The sequence below is a fragment of the Xenopus laevis genome, chromosome 2S, assembly GCF_017654675.1.
Source record: "Xenopus laevis strain J_2021 chromosome 2S, Xenopus_laevis_v10.1, whole genome shotgun sequence".
Lineage (NCBI taxonomy): Eukaryota > Metazoa > Chordata > Amphibia > Anura > Pipidae > Xenopus > Xenopus laevis.
This window is the reverse complement of record NC_054374.1, coordinates 23,195,640-23,211,959: the sequence shown is the minus strand read 5'-3', so window position 1 is coordinate 23,211,959 and position 16,320 is coordinate 23,195,640. Positions and strand designations below refer to the sequence as shown.

The 16,320-nt window shown below is 43.2% G+C and overlaps 1 protein-coding gene across 4 annotated transcripts in view; it reads left to right on the top strand.

Annotated features, from left to right (window-relative positions):
- c2cd2.S (C2 calcium-dependent domain containing 2 S homeolog) overlaps positions 1 to 14,762 on the top strand; it is a 30,551-nt gene extending 15,789 nt beyond the window's left edge. For 2 of the 4 annotated variants that reach the window (XM_018248935.2, XM_018248936.2), the window contains exons 4-15: positions 1,456 to 1,575; positions 2,389 to 2,496; positions 3,710 to 3,814; positions 4,614 to 4,728; positions 5,182 to 5,287; positions 5,746 to 5,810; positions 6,482 to 6,603; positions 7,344 to 7,515; positions 9,156 to 9,269; positions 9,584 to 9,711; positions 10,039 to 10,348; positions 13,328 to 14,762. In XM_018248935.2, the coding sequence (XP_018104424.1) occupies positions 1,456 to 1,575; positions 2,389 to 2,496; positions 3,710 to 3,814; positions 4,614 to 4,728; positions 5,182 to 5,287; positions 5,746 to 5,810; positions 6,482 to 6,603; positions 7,344 to 7,515; positions 9,156 to 9,269; positions 9,584 to 9,711; positions 10,039 to 10,348; positions 13,328 to 13,545 (1,683 nt within the window). In that variant the 3' untranslated portion in view covers positions 13,546 to 14,762. Of the gene's footprint in view, positions 1 to 1,455; positions 1,576 to 2,388; positions 2,497 to 3,709; positions 3,815 to 4,613; positions 4,729 to 5,181; positions 5,288 to 5,745; positions 5,811 to 6,481; positions 6,604 to 7,343; positions 7,516 to 9,155; positions 9,270 to 9,583; positions 9,712 to 10,038; positions 10,349 to 13,234 lie in introns of all 4 variants that reach the window. The other 2 variants (XM_018248938.2, XM_018248939.2) reach the window with 2 other exon arrangements.
- Positions 14,763 to 16,320: the final 1,558 nt, after the last annotated feature.

Genomic DNA, 16,320 nt, shown 5'->3' with positions numbered 1-16,320 from the left:
TAATGGGCCATGGCATGTGTACCGTAAATATAAACTCTTGGTGTTTTGTGGACAATTGTATTCTTATTTTTTAGAATATTTTTTGTTCTACAGCTCTTTAGTTAAGCATTTAAAATGTTATCTACTTAGTGGGGTCCAATTTAGCCTAGTAACCAGGTAGTGGCTTGAATGACAGACTGTAAGATGAAATGGTGAAACTCTGAATAGAAAGAGACGTACTAATAAAATAAAGCTAGTCATACTTGGGCTAACAGCTGCCAACTGCGTCTGGAGAGGCTGAGTTGACAGCTAATGTTGGGCCGTATATGAGTAAAGTGTCATATTTCCAAACCAATATCAGGCTGTGGATGCGGTCCTCTTTCAACACATCTAACTAGGCCCCTGCTATGGTCTGGTTATTCAAACAATTGGATAAGAAGTTTGGTTATCCAAATAATTGGATAAGAATGATAAGGCACACCACCTAGGTGGCCAAAATTGATAACTGCGAGTGGGTCTATGTTGTCTATATGAGGCCTTCTTCCAATTTTAGATTTTAGAGATGTTCCTCATACCTTGACATTTGACGTGCCAGCAGGAACAGCCCTCAATATTGCCTCAGCCATATCTGATTGAACCAGATTAAAAAAATACCTTCAGCCATGGACCACAGAGGGCAGTGTAGCCCCACTGTTGGGTTTAGGGACAAACATTCGGATCAGCATTTGGGTGGCCAAAGTTTTTCTTCTTTCTGTTTATCCTCAGTCTGTGTCTGTGTTCTTGTACATATATTACAGCGCCATAAGGTAGGTTTATGTGTTTTCCACTGATTGGGCCATTTATAGGCTTAATACATTAACTGCAGCTGTTTAATGAGCTTGGGTGTGACATGTTTACATTGGATGCGAGTGGATCCCTAGAAGAACTTGGAATCCCTCCAGACTCATCACTTCCCTATTAGCAATTAAGCAGCAGTAGTTATCACTTAGGAAACGCCGCTCCCCGGCACACTAATCAGCCATCTGTTGCTGCATATGAGCATCGTTTCTCCGGATTATGTTTAGTGTTTCCGAGGGAATTATGCAAGTCACGTGTGCCCTGATTACTCGCATTAATTTTTTTTTAATTTTAGATCTATTTTCGGCCCTTTCTGGGTAATTTTCGAACAACATGTCCCATTATTCAGATCAGATGATTCTAAGCAAATCTGTCTTTACAATTTTGCTATTCAAGCGTGCACAGAACATAATGCATAATAATGGTGTCATTTAGTAGCTTGGCTGAGCCATGCAAGCAACCTAATATCAACCATATTGCCAGGGTTAGCCAGGGCCTCAAGAAACTAAAGCTGCCCATACACGGGACAAATATGGGGACGATTTGTATGCTGCTTGCTCATTAAATCTATGGGCAATTGTTCTGAATAGCCTACTAACCTATGCATTTGCCATCCTGAACAACTCTTTCTGTTGGTAGGTTGTATCATGCAGTGTCGTTGGAGATTCCATACAGTTTACAGTGCGCGTTACTCGCACCGTCCCAGCCAACTCAGGGTGCCAGGTGTACAGCGTCCGGGTCACCCCTCTCCAGCTCAATGTAAGTTTTAAATCTATTTTTTGGGTGATTGTAACAGTGTTTTTTTCCTACTAGGCCTTGAAATTCATTTGCTGTAGGCTTCAGTGTTAACTAAGGATAGATAGTAATAAATTGCTTGACCCATGGACCATGAAGCCAGTTTCTAGATATCTGTACGCAACAGCTATTATTCTTGCGTCTGTGTGATGTTGATTAATGGACCTGTGACCACTGGTGGACTTTGACTACACTTAGATGGTGCTATGTGTATTCAAGGTCCACCAGTGGTCATGGGCTAAGTGTATGATGGAGCTTAACTCCCCCTGCTCTTGGGCTGCCCAGTTGGTATGAGATTTCTACACCTAAATACACTTAGAAGGCCAGTTTGAGAATTAGGTTGGAACTGGGGTGAACACATTTTGTGTTTCTTGGACCTTATGTGATATAAAAGTCTCTTCATTAGTCATGAACACAAGTAAGGAGGGCCACTGACCAAACGTTGGACGTCAAAAGTGGTAGTCATAATAATAATCCATATGTTACCTCCAATCTGAAAGACTCTACCGTGGTTGAATTAGAGCACATTCTGTCCATTCTGAATATTTAATGTGTTGATCCACCTTCTGAGCACCTCCCTTCAGATCCATTCTTTTGGGACAAACATGGTCAAGTTAAACTGTGCCCTGAACTTCTGTCCAATCAGTCAGATTAACACAAGGGTGTCCTGTGCATAAAGCTGTATGGACCTTAAGTAGCATTCCCAGAAAAGTCCCATTCCTTTGCTAAAAGGACTAAGTTGTTCATCATATCTCTCTGCCCTCCCCCCTCAAACAGCTGGAGCTGCATGTGAAAGAGGAAAGCAGCGAAAACATTCGGGTTCTCTGGACTATGGGGAACTTTGCAAATCTCAATCTCCAGGTTCAGCCAAAGAGCAAATTAGAGGTCAGTCGTGTTTGCTTCATTTTCTCTTTTTTATTCATCTTGATATTTGCAGTTCTGCTGTGTAGGTTTGAAACAATGTACTGGTGTGAGCCAAATTTAATCCTTTTAGCTATGGGAGTGTTATTGTTGTGTTGGCTGGTCAGGTTGTGTTTGTTGAGAAGGTGCAACTCCAAACACATTACCATTAACTGAAGGAAACAGTGAACAGCCAACAGTTTGACTATGGTTTGTTACTCTGTTACTATGTCTACAGCAAATACAACCATGTATGGGGCCAAAATGATGGCTTCCTGATCTATATATGACCAGGGCTTGGATAGGTGTAGATGTTTGGGAATTAACCAAGTCCTACCTATCTTAGTATTGGCAGTGTTGTGCAATCTAATCATGAATGTCAACGAGATGGTTTGTGTTCATGATGCAGAATATGTTAATTTCATGTAACTAATTATAACTGTGTTTATGTCAATTGTAAAATGAATTCTAGTTAAGCCAAGCATGTTCTCTGCCCAAAAGAGCTGGTTCAGCAACACTCCTAATCATCTAATAATGATTCCCCATAAGCACACCCTCATTAGTGTGTCATTTGCAATTTAATGTGTGTGATTCACTGGTCCTGGCTGCATATAACTTACTATGAACCAGGGAAGGGTGTTGCTCTGCTCATATTGTACCCTATACTGCTGTGACTGAGAAGCGCTCATTATGAATGTACAGATGTCCTCAACACCCTTATTCCGTAAACCACATTCAAATATATAAAAGTGTTGGGGATCCACATAAGCATGTAAAAAATTAATGGGGGTTGCCAAATAAGGTTTGTTGCACCATGTGGGCTGTCACCAGCAGTGGGCTTAATTCAGGAGTGAATTTGTGACTTTATGCCTCCAAAACTTTCCTTCAAGCCATCAGTTCAAAAATGCTTTGAGGCACCATCAAAGGGGAGGGAACATGTTTCTCTCAGGCACTGGTTGGAGCTCAGAGAACTAGGAACTGACGCTGGAAATACCAATTTACTGATGCTCTTGCCATGTACACCTTGCTTGCTACAAGAGACACCACCATCAGGTGATTTTGGGTCCATCAGTGTCATTTATGAGTATAAAGAGAAGTATAAGAAGAGAAGGCCATGATGGGTTCATTCCTCATTGCACTGGTTATTGATCTATATTAATATTGCCTTACTTTCTTCACTAATGGACATATTTATTAGCAGACCCCTGGAGCAAGTGCAGTATTGGAAGCCCTCGAAGATATTCTGAAGAACTTGATGACGTTGGTCCAGCCATCAGTAGATCTCAGCACCAGACCTACAGGAGTAAGTCCTCTAGGTTCCATTTGGATTTAATGGGAAACGTGTGCCAAGAGTTTGCTCTGTTTCCATAGTAACCCAAGTGGACATGGCAATCCTTAAAGGAGAAGAAAAAGTATAAATCACTGGAATGTCAAATTTAGGCACCCCCAATAATTGTAATCGTTTTCCTGATACCCCAAACGGGTACTGCAGTTAGCAGAAAATTGCACCAGCTTGGGGCCTGGGGTTCTTCTCAACAAGCACCATGGAGCAATTATCTTCCTGTATCTTCTTTCTTCACATGGGTGTGAGGTAGAGTAAAAAGCTGAACTTTAACAAAAAAGATGGCTTTCACTCTACTGCTTATGTGTCTGCCCTGGGCATTGAAGAAAAGAATAGGGAAGAAGGAGATGACTCCATGGTGTTCACAATAGAGACACAAGCCTGGGGTATCTGGTAAATGATTACAATCACTAGGGCGGTGCCCTCAGTAATTTACACTTTACCTCTCCTTGGTAATGTGTTAACATTGTCTATAAATCTCCCACTGAGGCTGAGCATCTCTTAGTTCCAAAATGAATACTTGGACAATTAAGTGCCTTTCCTGTGATGAATGCTGTTCCTTTCTTTGTGCTGAGAACAGCACAAGTGAAAAAAAGTAAAAAAAGGCCAATGTGCACCATGAATGGTGGGCGTTTCCAGTGTTTTGTCCCCTGCCCATGGGGTTACTAGACAACAAAATGCTAAAAACTGCTTGGCCTTTGCCATTACCCTTGCCCACGTTAAGTATTTACATGACATTTTTCTGTCTGTTCTTCTTCAGAATATTCATGGAGCCAATTCTCAGTTAATGTGTCCTCCCAAGCCACCGAGAGTTCATGACTTGAAGCTTCAGCTGAAGGGGATCAGAGCAACTCTCTCTGGAGATGACCTATCAGGTACAGGATGGACTTGGTAGCAATGATGGTAGAGTTGAACCAAAACTTGCAAGCTGGACAGGTTTGGGCTACCAAACAACCCTTGGGATGTCACCACCAATATCCCACCTCCTCTGGTGATCTTTCCAACCATACCTGATCTTATCCCTTACCTCACTGGAAGGGGTAAGGCTTGGAATTTAAATACCGTGCATCACTACTTGGTATTTAATCACAGTGCATGTGCTGCAGCTGGTACAGAGGAGGAGGTTGTACAGAGGTGCAAATGTTTCATGCAGAACTTTCTACTGCTTCAGTTATTTTGTATTGTGTAACCCCACCTGCCACCCACACCTGAGCCCTTTATCCAGAGATACAAGGGACATGTAGTAGGGTGAGGTTTCTTATGAATTTACAGTGTGTATCAGAAGTTTTGTATAGCTGAATATGTATGTGCCCTTGTGTCCTTTGCAGGGATCTCGAGTGCAGCCTGCACAATCCAGATAAATGACCCCGTCCAGAATGTCACTACAGGAGCTTCCAACACTACAAGTCCATCATGGGAAGAAGAATTCACCTTGTACGTTTGTTGACCCACTGTCTTTTTTTGGTATCAGTATCACTTACAAGCTGGATATATACAAAAATAACTCTAAATGAGGAGATCTTAGCCCAGTTTGTCCACCCATGTGCTGGCCTACATCAGCTTGATCTGATTGTTTGTCCCTATTGGAGTCGTTGGAGAGGAACCAACAGGATTTTTATTCTGCCCAAACTTTTAGTCAAATATTGGTTGGGCAGGTTGTTGGGAAGTCCTCTACACAAGCCCCTCAGACTGAGATGGTTATATTGGCCAGGAGATGGCCAGCCTTATGCTACTTTTTGGAATGCTGGAAAGCAGGATCATTGATACCCAAGCTATGCATGAATACAAGTGTAAAGAGAAGGAATGTTCTGTGTGCATGAATAACTGGCATGGGAATCAGTATAGAAGCTCCCGCCTTTATGTGTAAAGTATATTTTCTTTTACTTTGGCAGTGAACTTAGTGCTAAATCCAGGGAGCTGGAGCTAGAGATTGTGGACGCAGGGAAGTCCCCAGTGGGTAAGTATTTTGTTCATGTCTATTAGCTGTTGCTGAAATAAACACTTGGGAAGTGATGTCAGATTTCCCTCAGTCTAGTAACCCATGGCAACCTACAAGCAGGTAGCTTTTACAGAATTATAAGAGCAGCCGTCTGATTGGGCAATGTACACAGTGCAAATCCCTACCAATGGCTTAAGGTGGCCATGGACGTACTGATAATATCGTACAAAACGAATCTTTGAATTATATTCGGTGCGTGTATGGTGGAAGGCAAGCCGACCGATATCGGCAGAAGACATTGGTAGGCCAGAATATTTTGATTGGGCAGCCATTGTTAGTGCTGATTCATCAGATGCAGGTGGAATTTTATTGTTTCTACCTGTATATCTGACGATTCAGCTCTACACGTGTGTATTGAAACGTACCATCTTTCTTGGAAAGATCTTGATCCTAATGTAGCGTCTATGGCCACCTTTTCCTGTGCATAAAATGGGTGGGTATACCAACTCCCCCTCCACTGCTTAGAGCAAGCCCCACAGCTTACTATATATATATATATATATATATATATATATATATATATATATATATATATATATATTGTTAATTATGACTCCATTGTATCCAGTATTGGTCTCGTCTCCTTAGTAATAATGTTTTTTTTTCCTTTTTTTTTTTTTTGGTGAAAGGTGTCCCTCTGGCTTCAGCCAATGTGCCCTTGGATCTGTTCCATAAGCAGCCGTCGGGGTGGCAGAGTTTCCCTCTGAGAGGTTCTTCGGGCAAGGCTGTGTGCGGATTGGTCAGTGCTCAGGTTCGTACAACAGCTATTCAGTTTGCTCTTGAGAAACTCGCCTTAGGCGGCAGCAGCCCGCAAGTTACTAGTGCAGCAAAAAAGCCGCTCCTGGTAAGTTTAAGAGCCAAAATTCCGAGCGCAATTGAGCTCTCTACGCTAGTGATGCGCCCCCCGACATCTGTTCTGGCGCACAAAACGGTCTGCACCAGGTGCGAAGGGGAGCGGCATTAGAAAGGTTGCCTCAGGGATGCAAGGACTCCCCCGAAATGCCCCTGTAAAGCTCATCCATCCATGTTACACTGACATTAGGGGCTTGATATCCCAAACCTGCTCAAAACTAAAAAAGTAGCTAATAGGAATGCACGTTATTTAACAATTATAGATGCTGCAGTGTAAGGCTTGTGAGTCACTTGCAATGGAGAGCAGTATTTGTCTCTTTTTGTTCCTTGGTTCTCACTCTTGAAACAAGGTATCAGGAATCAGTCTTTCAACATACCTATTAATTAACTGGCTTCTGCTACATTGTTTCAGGTATCAAAACCAGAGAACAGAAAACAGCCAGCAGCTTCTTCCCTTTGGGAGAATCTTGGTTTCTATAGCACATGAAAGCGAGTAAGTGGACGTGTATCCGAAGATACTCCTGTGTACCTAACATTCCTACGTGTATAGGCGCTTTGCTTAATATGAATCAGAATATCTATGCCCTAGTGGTGCTTTGTTTGATTCTTATTATCATTGTTCTCATTATGACTCTTCAGTTCCTTTATATTGAACCGAGCGATGGAAAATCCTGGACGATTCCAACACCAGTCGCTGCAAAGAAGGTAGAGAAGGATCGGACGGTGATGCCTTGTGGGACTGTGGTCACGACAGTGACATCGGTGACGTCAAAGCCTCGGCTGGATGGGAAGGGTCCAGTTCAAAGCTATGGTGAGTATAATTGATGGGAAGGGTCAAACTCGGAGCTATGGTGAGGATGAGGGATGAGAGGGGCCCAGATCAGAGCTATGGTTAATACAAGGATGGGGAAGGTTCCAGGTCAGAGCTATGGTGAATACAAGGGACGAGAAAGGTCCAGATAAGAGCTATGGTTAGTACAAGTGTAGGGTAGTTTTCATGTGAAAGCTATGGTGAGTACCAGGGACAAGAAGGGACAGGAAGGGTCGAGATCAGAGCTATGGTGTGTTCAAGGGTAGGGTAGTTTCCATGTGAAAGTTATGGTGAGTACCAGGGACGAGAAGGGACAGGAAGGGTCTAGATCAGAGCTATGGTATGTACAAGGGTAGGGTAGTTTCCATGTGAAAGTTATGGTGAGTACCAGGGACGAGAAGGGACAGGAAGGGTCTAGATCAAAGCTATGGTGAAAACAAGGGACATGAAGGGTCCAGATCAGAGCTATGGCGAATACAAGGGACAGGAAGGGTCTAGATCAGAGCTATGGTGAACAAGGGTGGGGAAGGGTCTATCTCAGAACAATGCTAAATATAAGGGACTCCAAAGGTTCAGTTTGGAAGCCACTGATGTACAACCGAGGCGTGATTATTGCTAATTTAGAACTATGATGAGGACAGTGGACAGGAAGGGTCCAGCTCAGAGATATGGGGAGTACAGGGGAAAGCAATTCAATTTGGAAAAAAAAAGATCCATTAGTGTGGATCTGACAGTTCCATAATGGTGTTGGCATAACAGATTATTCCATAGTACAGTATGGGTACAACAGTCTCAGCAAACTAACAGGCCCTCACAAATAAGAGAGGATGTTGCACAAGCTCTATACTCTACTCTTACATTATTCAGCAGCCTGGGTGTCTGACTCATGTATTGCCCTGTTCTGCAGATGGTCTGACACACAATGCATAATTGAAACCATCATCCCAGATCATGCCTCCGACGATTTCAATTGGATAACGATGCGAGGAAATATATCCGCTTTGGGAATAGTAGTCACTAACTCATCTGTGCAATGTGCTCAGTGGGAGGATATATAGTGGAAATTGAACACCAACACAAAAAAAGGTTTTCCTATGTGTCTAAATATAAAGTGCTGGTACAAAGTGTGTGTTTGCTTCACACGCTCCGATATTATTTCTATAGATAAGCTGCTGCATAGGCTCGGGGCAGCCATTAAGCTGAAATAGGGCAGTAGGGCACACATTTGCATAGCAGCTGGCAGTTAAGCAGCGGTTATAAGGAGACAGAACAAATGCCAACCGTGCCTAAGTACAGAACTTTAGAATAAAAATCTGTCTCATAATAAAGGAAATGTGTTTCCAAATACAGTTCATATGTATGTGCCGACTGGACAGATATAAACCTGCTTTCACTTTCTGCAATTACCCGTCTGTTATTGGGAACAGTGATTCCTCAGGCTACAAGCGGTCTAATGACAGTGATCCATCTCTTCATTCTGATTCCACTGGCTTTTATTGCCCCCTGATGGGTAGTTAGTGCAACTCTCTCTCTCGTTGTCCAATACAGCAATTCATTCACTGGTGTCAGGATTGATGACTGGAGAACCAAACTGCTCATTCTATATTTATGACTTTATCTGTGTTTTTCTCTCTTTGTAGAATCCCCTGCAAAGACTCCTCCTAAAGTGAAGGTGATAGAGAGGGACTTATCTGTGCAAGTTATGCCTTCTGAGAGCACCATGGTCAGCAAAGCCTTGTCATCGTCAGACACAGGTAATGGTCAGCTTAGCCAGGATTGGGGGGTACTTATCCCTTCTATAAATTTCATCTATACCCCATGTAGTTCACCCAAAATCTCCCCCTAACTGGCCTTCAGGCTGGGCCCCCTTAGCTCATAACAAGGTTACAGATATATAGAAACATTGGGGTAACAGTCACCCTGCTATAGATTTATAGAAGTTTCATGAGCAGCAAATAAGCACTCAAAATACTACCTTATCTGGCCTTGTCAGAAGTTAAAGTATTTATACAAAGCTGTGGAAAGTAGAAGAAAGTATTGACTATCCTATAATTTCTTTCCCATGCAGAGCTTTTGTTTCTGAATGGCTCAGATCCTGTTGCAGAGGCTGCTATCCGCCAGCTCCGGGAATCTTCCAAACAGTCAATAAAGTCTCCAAGAAAGAAGAGCACAATTATTATATCAGGGATCTCCACGGTATGTGCACATTGACTAACATTCATTACATCTTAACTAGTGGTGCAGTCCTGCTCTGCTTTATGGCTGATATTCTAGCTATCTGTATAACAGAGCATCTCCCAGTGGCTGCACAGATCCTACCTGATCCCCATTGAAAGCAGCAGTCCTTCCCTGCTTTATGGCTGAGATTCTAGCTATCTGTATCTGTTTTCTTTAAACTTCATAAATATAATATGTATGCTGAAAGAACCAATGGTCCTTAATGTTTATTGTTATTACCTCTTGTTTTTATTCTGATTTGTGTCAATACTTCTAAAATTCATTTGTGCTGTTTATTTTATTCAGACTACCGTATCTCAGGATGAAGAGGCGTCACTCATGTTTAATTACGCTGAGGCCATGGACAACTCAGTTATGAACTCTCCCCATTCCAAAAATGAAATTGCCACCTGCACCTCAGCTGCAGATGAAGACCACTTGGAGGTCTCTGTGCCAACTCTCCCGTCTCCGATCTCTGAGGATGGACTTGGTACATGGGAGCAAAGCAGTGAACTAGAGGAGTGGAACATCAATGGTTTGGAGGACCAAGATTGTGAAGGAATATCCATCAGCAACCTGAGCATCTCTGAAACAGGAAGCATAAAGAAATCCAAAGGTCTGAGCTTGGTACAATGTCTAATGTGTGTCTTGGCAGGCAGATTTTCTCCTGACTTTCTTGGCATAGCAGCTTTTAAAACCCTCAATTTTCTTGCAAAAGTCTGCTTCATACAAGATATGCTGGCACGGGTTTATGCTATTCTTCTTTACATGCCACAAACAATTTTAGTGAATTGTCTTTAGAGCTATGCTGGCATAGTTTTACACATACTTGGGACTGCAAGCCAGGCCTGATCTTCCAACATTAGTGTCCAATCTGTTGCCACCAACAATATACCAACATCTGTTGGGAAGCCCTCTGATAAGAATAGAGGCTGATCGAGATGCAACGGTAAGACCAAATCTATATACCTTTGTTTGGGAAGGACAAGCAGGTGTCCCAATACTTTTGGCTATATAGTGTATACAGTATCTTTGTGAGGTCAGTGGAGGATTAATGAGATGTGAGGCCCCTAGGCTACACTAACCACAAGACCCCAGAGGCACACCAGTGACATTATTGGTGCATGCCAAACCCAACCTGATGTAGAGAGCTCAGGTGCACACTCATCACGCATGGGCCTTGCCTGACTTCTTCTCCCAGGTGCATCCAAAATAGAGAGAAATAGTAATTAAAAAAAAAAAGCTAGATGGGCCCCTGATCTCACTGGACCACTAGGCTATAGCCTGCGCAAGCCTATGCATTAATCTGCCTCTGTGCGAGATACAAAGTATAGGCAGGTCTAAATAAAGGTCTCCAGATGCTCCTTTCATTCTCAGGCACTCAAAAGCAGTGGCTTCAGGTCAGGGGTGTCCAAGGCAGCGCTCAAGTTCAGCTGAAGTTTAAAGGAGAAGGAAACCCCCTGGGCGCAAAAACTCTCCCCCCTCCCCTGTGTTGCTTCCCCTCCCTCCCCCCCCCCCGGCCTACCTGTCCTGCTGGGCAGATGCCATCTTCTTCCACGCAATCTTCTTCCTGCTTTGACCGGCGTTTTGGCGCATGCGCAGTAGGAGCATTTCGCCGGTACGGATCTACTGCGCATGAGCGAAATGCTCCTACTGCGCATGCGCCGGTCAAAGCAGGAAGAAGATCGCGTGGAAGAAGATGGCGTCTGTGAACTCCGTGGACTGGACCTGCGCAGAAGGGTAAGTAACAAGTTAGGGGCATTTGCCCAGCGGGACAGGTAGGCCAGGGGGAAGGAGGGAGGGGAAGCAACACAGGGGAGGGGGAAGGGTTTTTGCCCCCAGGGGGTTTCCTTCTCCTTTAAGGGGATGTTTCCTATGTATAAGTAATGCTGGCCATAGATGCAAAGATCCGATCGTACGAATGATCGTACAATCGGACTTTCCCATCTCCCGACCCGCCACTAACCATTCAGATCAAAGTCTTACCAGTCAGATTAGTTAAAGAACAGATCAGCAATGTTGTGCCCCTGACAGCAATCGTACGATATCTATGTCCAACCAAAGCTGGTGTCAGTCTCCCACTGAAAATCGTACGATCGGCAATACACGCAGAGATATTATCGGCAGCCGACAGAAATTTTCTAACCTGTCCGATCGACCAAACGACCGATCTCCGCCGGACGAAAAATGTCGGGACTCTCCACACACGGTCCGAAAATCGTACGAATCCTCGATTCGTACGATCAGATCTTTGCGTCTATGGCCAGCTTTACTCTCTAGAAGAGCAAGATTTGATCTGAAATGAAGGCCTTCTCTGCGGACAGCAGCTCTACAGAATTTCATTATGATATACCCCACATACCTCATAGAAGAAGACAATCATCCGCCTCCCATATTTATTTTGTTTTAAGCAGTGGAGAAAATGGATGATTTCTGACCACATTGGCCATGCTTGCATACAGTACTGTGAGGCATCAGCTGTACCATGTTGTGCACGTGGGTTAGTATCATAGTAAGCAGTGCAGTGTGGGACTGGCCCACCGGGATACCAGGAGAACTGCCAGTGTCAGTGGGCCTCCTGCTTTTAGCCATTTGTCCTATTGCATGGTCATTCCCTATTTATTTATGGGAACAAAGAGGCTTAAAGGAGAATTCAACCCTTAGCTTAAAGGAACAGTAACACCAAAAAATTTAAGTGTTTTAAAGTAATGAAAATATCATGTAGTGTTGACCTGCACTGGTAAAACTGATCTGTTTGCTTCAGAAACTCTACTAGTTCATATAAACAAGTTGCTGAGTAGCAATGGCGGAAATGTGCTCCTATCAGGAGAAATCTGCACCGGCCCCGGGTTATAGGAGCGAGCACCACAGAGTTATCTACTTCCGTCTTCGCGCAGCTACGCATTTCCCCCGGACTGACGCATGCGCATTTGAACGAAAAAGCCGACTTTAAAGTTAAAGTTCGGCTTTTAGTTCTAATGCACATGTGCAGCTGCGCGAAGACGGAAGTAGATCTCTCCATGGTGCTTGCTCCTATAACCCGGGGCCAGTGCAGATTTCTCCTGATAGGAGCACCGGCCCTGGGTTTTTGGTAAGTCGCTACAATCACTTGGGGGTGCCTAACGTTTGGCACCCCCAAGTGTCTCCAGCCTTTCCTTCTCCTTTAAAAAAGCCCTTTTTGTGAGGAGAAAACCAGCAGCTATTGTTAATTGCTCCAATCAGATTGCAGTCTGTCCAAAGTGAAAATTTCATTTGCTCATGCCGATGGTTACAAATTCTGGTTTGGACAGGTTGATTGTGATCCATTAAGCTCATTGAAACTGCCTCTCGAGGTGATAGTCTAGAAGTATGGTTGAAGTTGGGCAAATTGGAAGACCAAATCTAAGCTTGCATGCCCCGCATAAGGACACATTAGCCCATATTAGATCATTTAACTGGTAAAAAAAATGTTTTGCCTTTTTATTTTCACTTTATCAAAGCAAACTGTACTATTTCCTCCTAGGGAACAATGATTGCATTGAGGATTGAGGCTGTAGACTATGACACTGTTGGAATAAATCTGAATCTCTGAACTTTATCCGTCTGTCTTCCATAGGGGGATTTTTAAAGAAAGGGGCAAAGCTCTTTTTCCGAAGAAGGCACCAACAGAAAGAGCCAGGTATGAGTCAGTCCCAAAATGACCTTGTCTACCTGGAGACACCAAGATCTGTAGAACACCCCAAGAAGGGAGCGACTCTCTCTCGACTCCTGCACAGGAAGCGCTCCAAGAACAAAGGCAAGAGCCCACCTCAGGCCCCCCCGACAGGGAACTAAAGACCTTTAATTTCAAGGCTACATATCGGCATTTCTATCTGTGCATGGATGCCTTTTGCACTAGATCATGGAGTTACCCCCTTGCCCCAGGAGGAATTTACAGAACCTGTGAACACTCCTTTTTCCTATAGCTCAACACTGTGAGGTTTTTTTTTTTTTTGAAGCCCAGAAAAAGCCATAAGAACTTTCTCTTCACCCTGGCGGGCAGGGAAGGAAAATAGCATTGCTTGCAATAAAGCCAACGTCTTGATGGAAGGCGGAACGGATAAGCCTTGGGAAAGGGCTTTAGTACCTTGGTAGCAATATATTTATGCTTGTTTTGAAATCACCGTTAGAAGTGACTGGCTTGTGCCACGAGTTTCCAGAGAGCCTTTGTCTTATAGAGAACACAGGGCAGCTTTATTTACTGTAGTTCCCCTATGCATGTAATGAGTGCAGTCCAAAACAGCGGCTCATCACACCTACTAAACACTTATTGGCAGGTACAATGGTTATAGCAATGCTTGCTGATGCTGAATTCTCATTGATTCATATCCGTGCAAGCTTTGCTGCATTGGTGCTTTCCTATGCACTGTGTCTGGCCCAGACTGGGATAATTCACATAGGATTTCAGGGAACCAATTACCGGAGCTTGCTCAGGCTTAGGTACGTAGATGACTTTATATAGGCAACGAGAAGCTCTATTCTCAGGCTCCTTCACTGTATTGTGCGTATTATAATCACATTAGGTCCTATAAACTCAATGTATATACAACTACTGTACATAAAGAGAAGTCCTTATTAATATAATGATATTATTATAACAAACGACAAAGGAAGATGCTGAAACAAGTTGTAGGAATTGTGTGGGTCCCTAATTTGCCAGAAGCTCTGTTGGCATCTTGGCTTGACCCATTAACATCTTTCAAGGTGACCGCTTATGATGTGACCCATTTTTAGGCTATATCAGGTTCCACATACCTCCATGCTCATCCTAGTCAGATGAAAGTGGGAAGATTAGGCATGAATGGGAGTGTTTCTTGGGTGGGGGGCTATAAATATCCTTAAATTGGTAAAATTGGGAGGTATGGTACATTTGAAAAGGGTGTAGCCAACCTTGCATGAACATTCAACTAATGGCACCTTAAAAAATAGGAACTTGTGACTCTTATGGGTGTGTTTTGGTCTTTGTTTGTTTTTTTTTAAATAAATCATGGAGTAGAATTTTTTTTTTTAAATTAATTTTAAATTGTGAATTTTTGAATGACTACAGTGTGTTGCCTGGATGGGCTGCTGCTTGCCTGGGGTGAACGGGCAAGAAGAGAGTTATATGCATTTTGTAATGCGGGTATCCTTTGGTCTTCTGGGGACTCAAGAGGAATAACGTTTAAAGGGCAAGTACTTAAATATACAGTTTAGAAGCAGGCGTGTTCTATTCTTTAGTCAGGGTAGAATTAAGAAGTTAATGACATTTTTTTTCAAAAATAAGAACATTGTGATCTATAGGTGGTGTTGTTTTAGTTCAAAAAAAGAATGCGCATACAATGTAGTATGTTGTGATATTTTTATTTATGAGAAATTAAACCGATCAGCCCTGTTTCTAAATATGGAATATTTCCCCTTTAAACATAGCTGCTAATGCATCAAAGTGTATTGCAAACACATTATCCAGGGTAACTCTCCTGCAGTGTGAAGTTTGACATCAGGTTGCATTACAAGCCATACAAAGTTATTATGCAGCATATCTCATACCTGCCGGATATTTTCCCCAGGATTCTCCGGAGTTTTGGCAAATGGGGGAAAGTGGGTGGCGTTATTTGCAGATTTGGGTTTGGACAAAGGATCTAAAGTATTTGCTGAGCAAAGATGGCAGGTATGACTATCTGTTTTGGGGATCAGCAGCGTTCCAGCAGCCTTTCAGCTGGAACTGCTATAGCTGCTATGAATCCTAACTGAAGTTAGGGCCAGACATCATAGCGCCCCCTTCTTCTTAGTTGCCAGCCCACCTTCCCCAAGGGCCCATGTCATTGGCCCACTGCCTGCCTGGGCTCCCTAGTGGGTAAGCTTTGCCAATTAAGTAGATTGGAGATCAGTCTGGTGATCACAAGCCTGTCAGTACTGCTCCACTCAGCTTTAGATAGAAACAGTGTATTATCTTCATGGTGCAGAGAACTTGACCTTTATTTAAAGGTATACTGTCATGGGAAAACATGTTTTTTTCAAAATGCATCAGTTAATAGTGCTGCTCCAGCAGACTTCTGCACTGAAATCCGTTTCTCAAAAGAGCAAACAGATTTTTTTATATTTAATTTTGAAATCTGACATGGGGCTAGACATATTGTCAGTTTCCCAGCTGCCCCCAGTCATGTGACTTGTGCCTGCACTTTAGGATGGAATTACTTTCTGGCAGGCTGTTATTTCTCCTACATAATGTAACTGAATCAGTCTCAGTGGGACTTGGCTTTTACTATTAAGTGCTGTTCTTAGATATTCCAGGGAGCTGTTATCTTGTGTTAGGGATCTAACTATCTCGTTACCTTCCCATTGTTCTGTTGTTAGGCTTCAGGGGGGGAAAGGGAGGCGGTGATATCACTCCAACTTGCAGTACAGCAGTAAAGAGTGATTGAAGTCTATCAGAGCACAAGTCACATGACTTGGGGCAGCTGGGAAATTGACAATATGTCTAGCCCCATGTCAGATTTCAAAATTGAATACAACAAAATCTGTTTGCTCTTTTAAAAAACAGATTTCTGATGGGTTTTGAAAAAAACATGTTTTCCCATGACAGTATCCCTT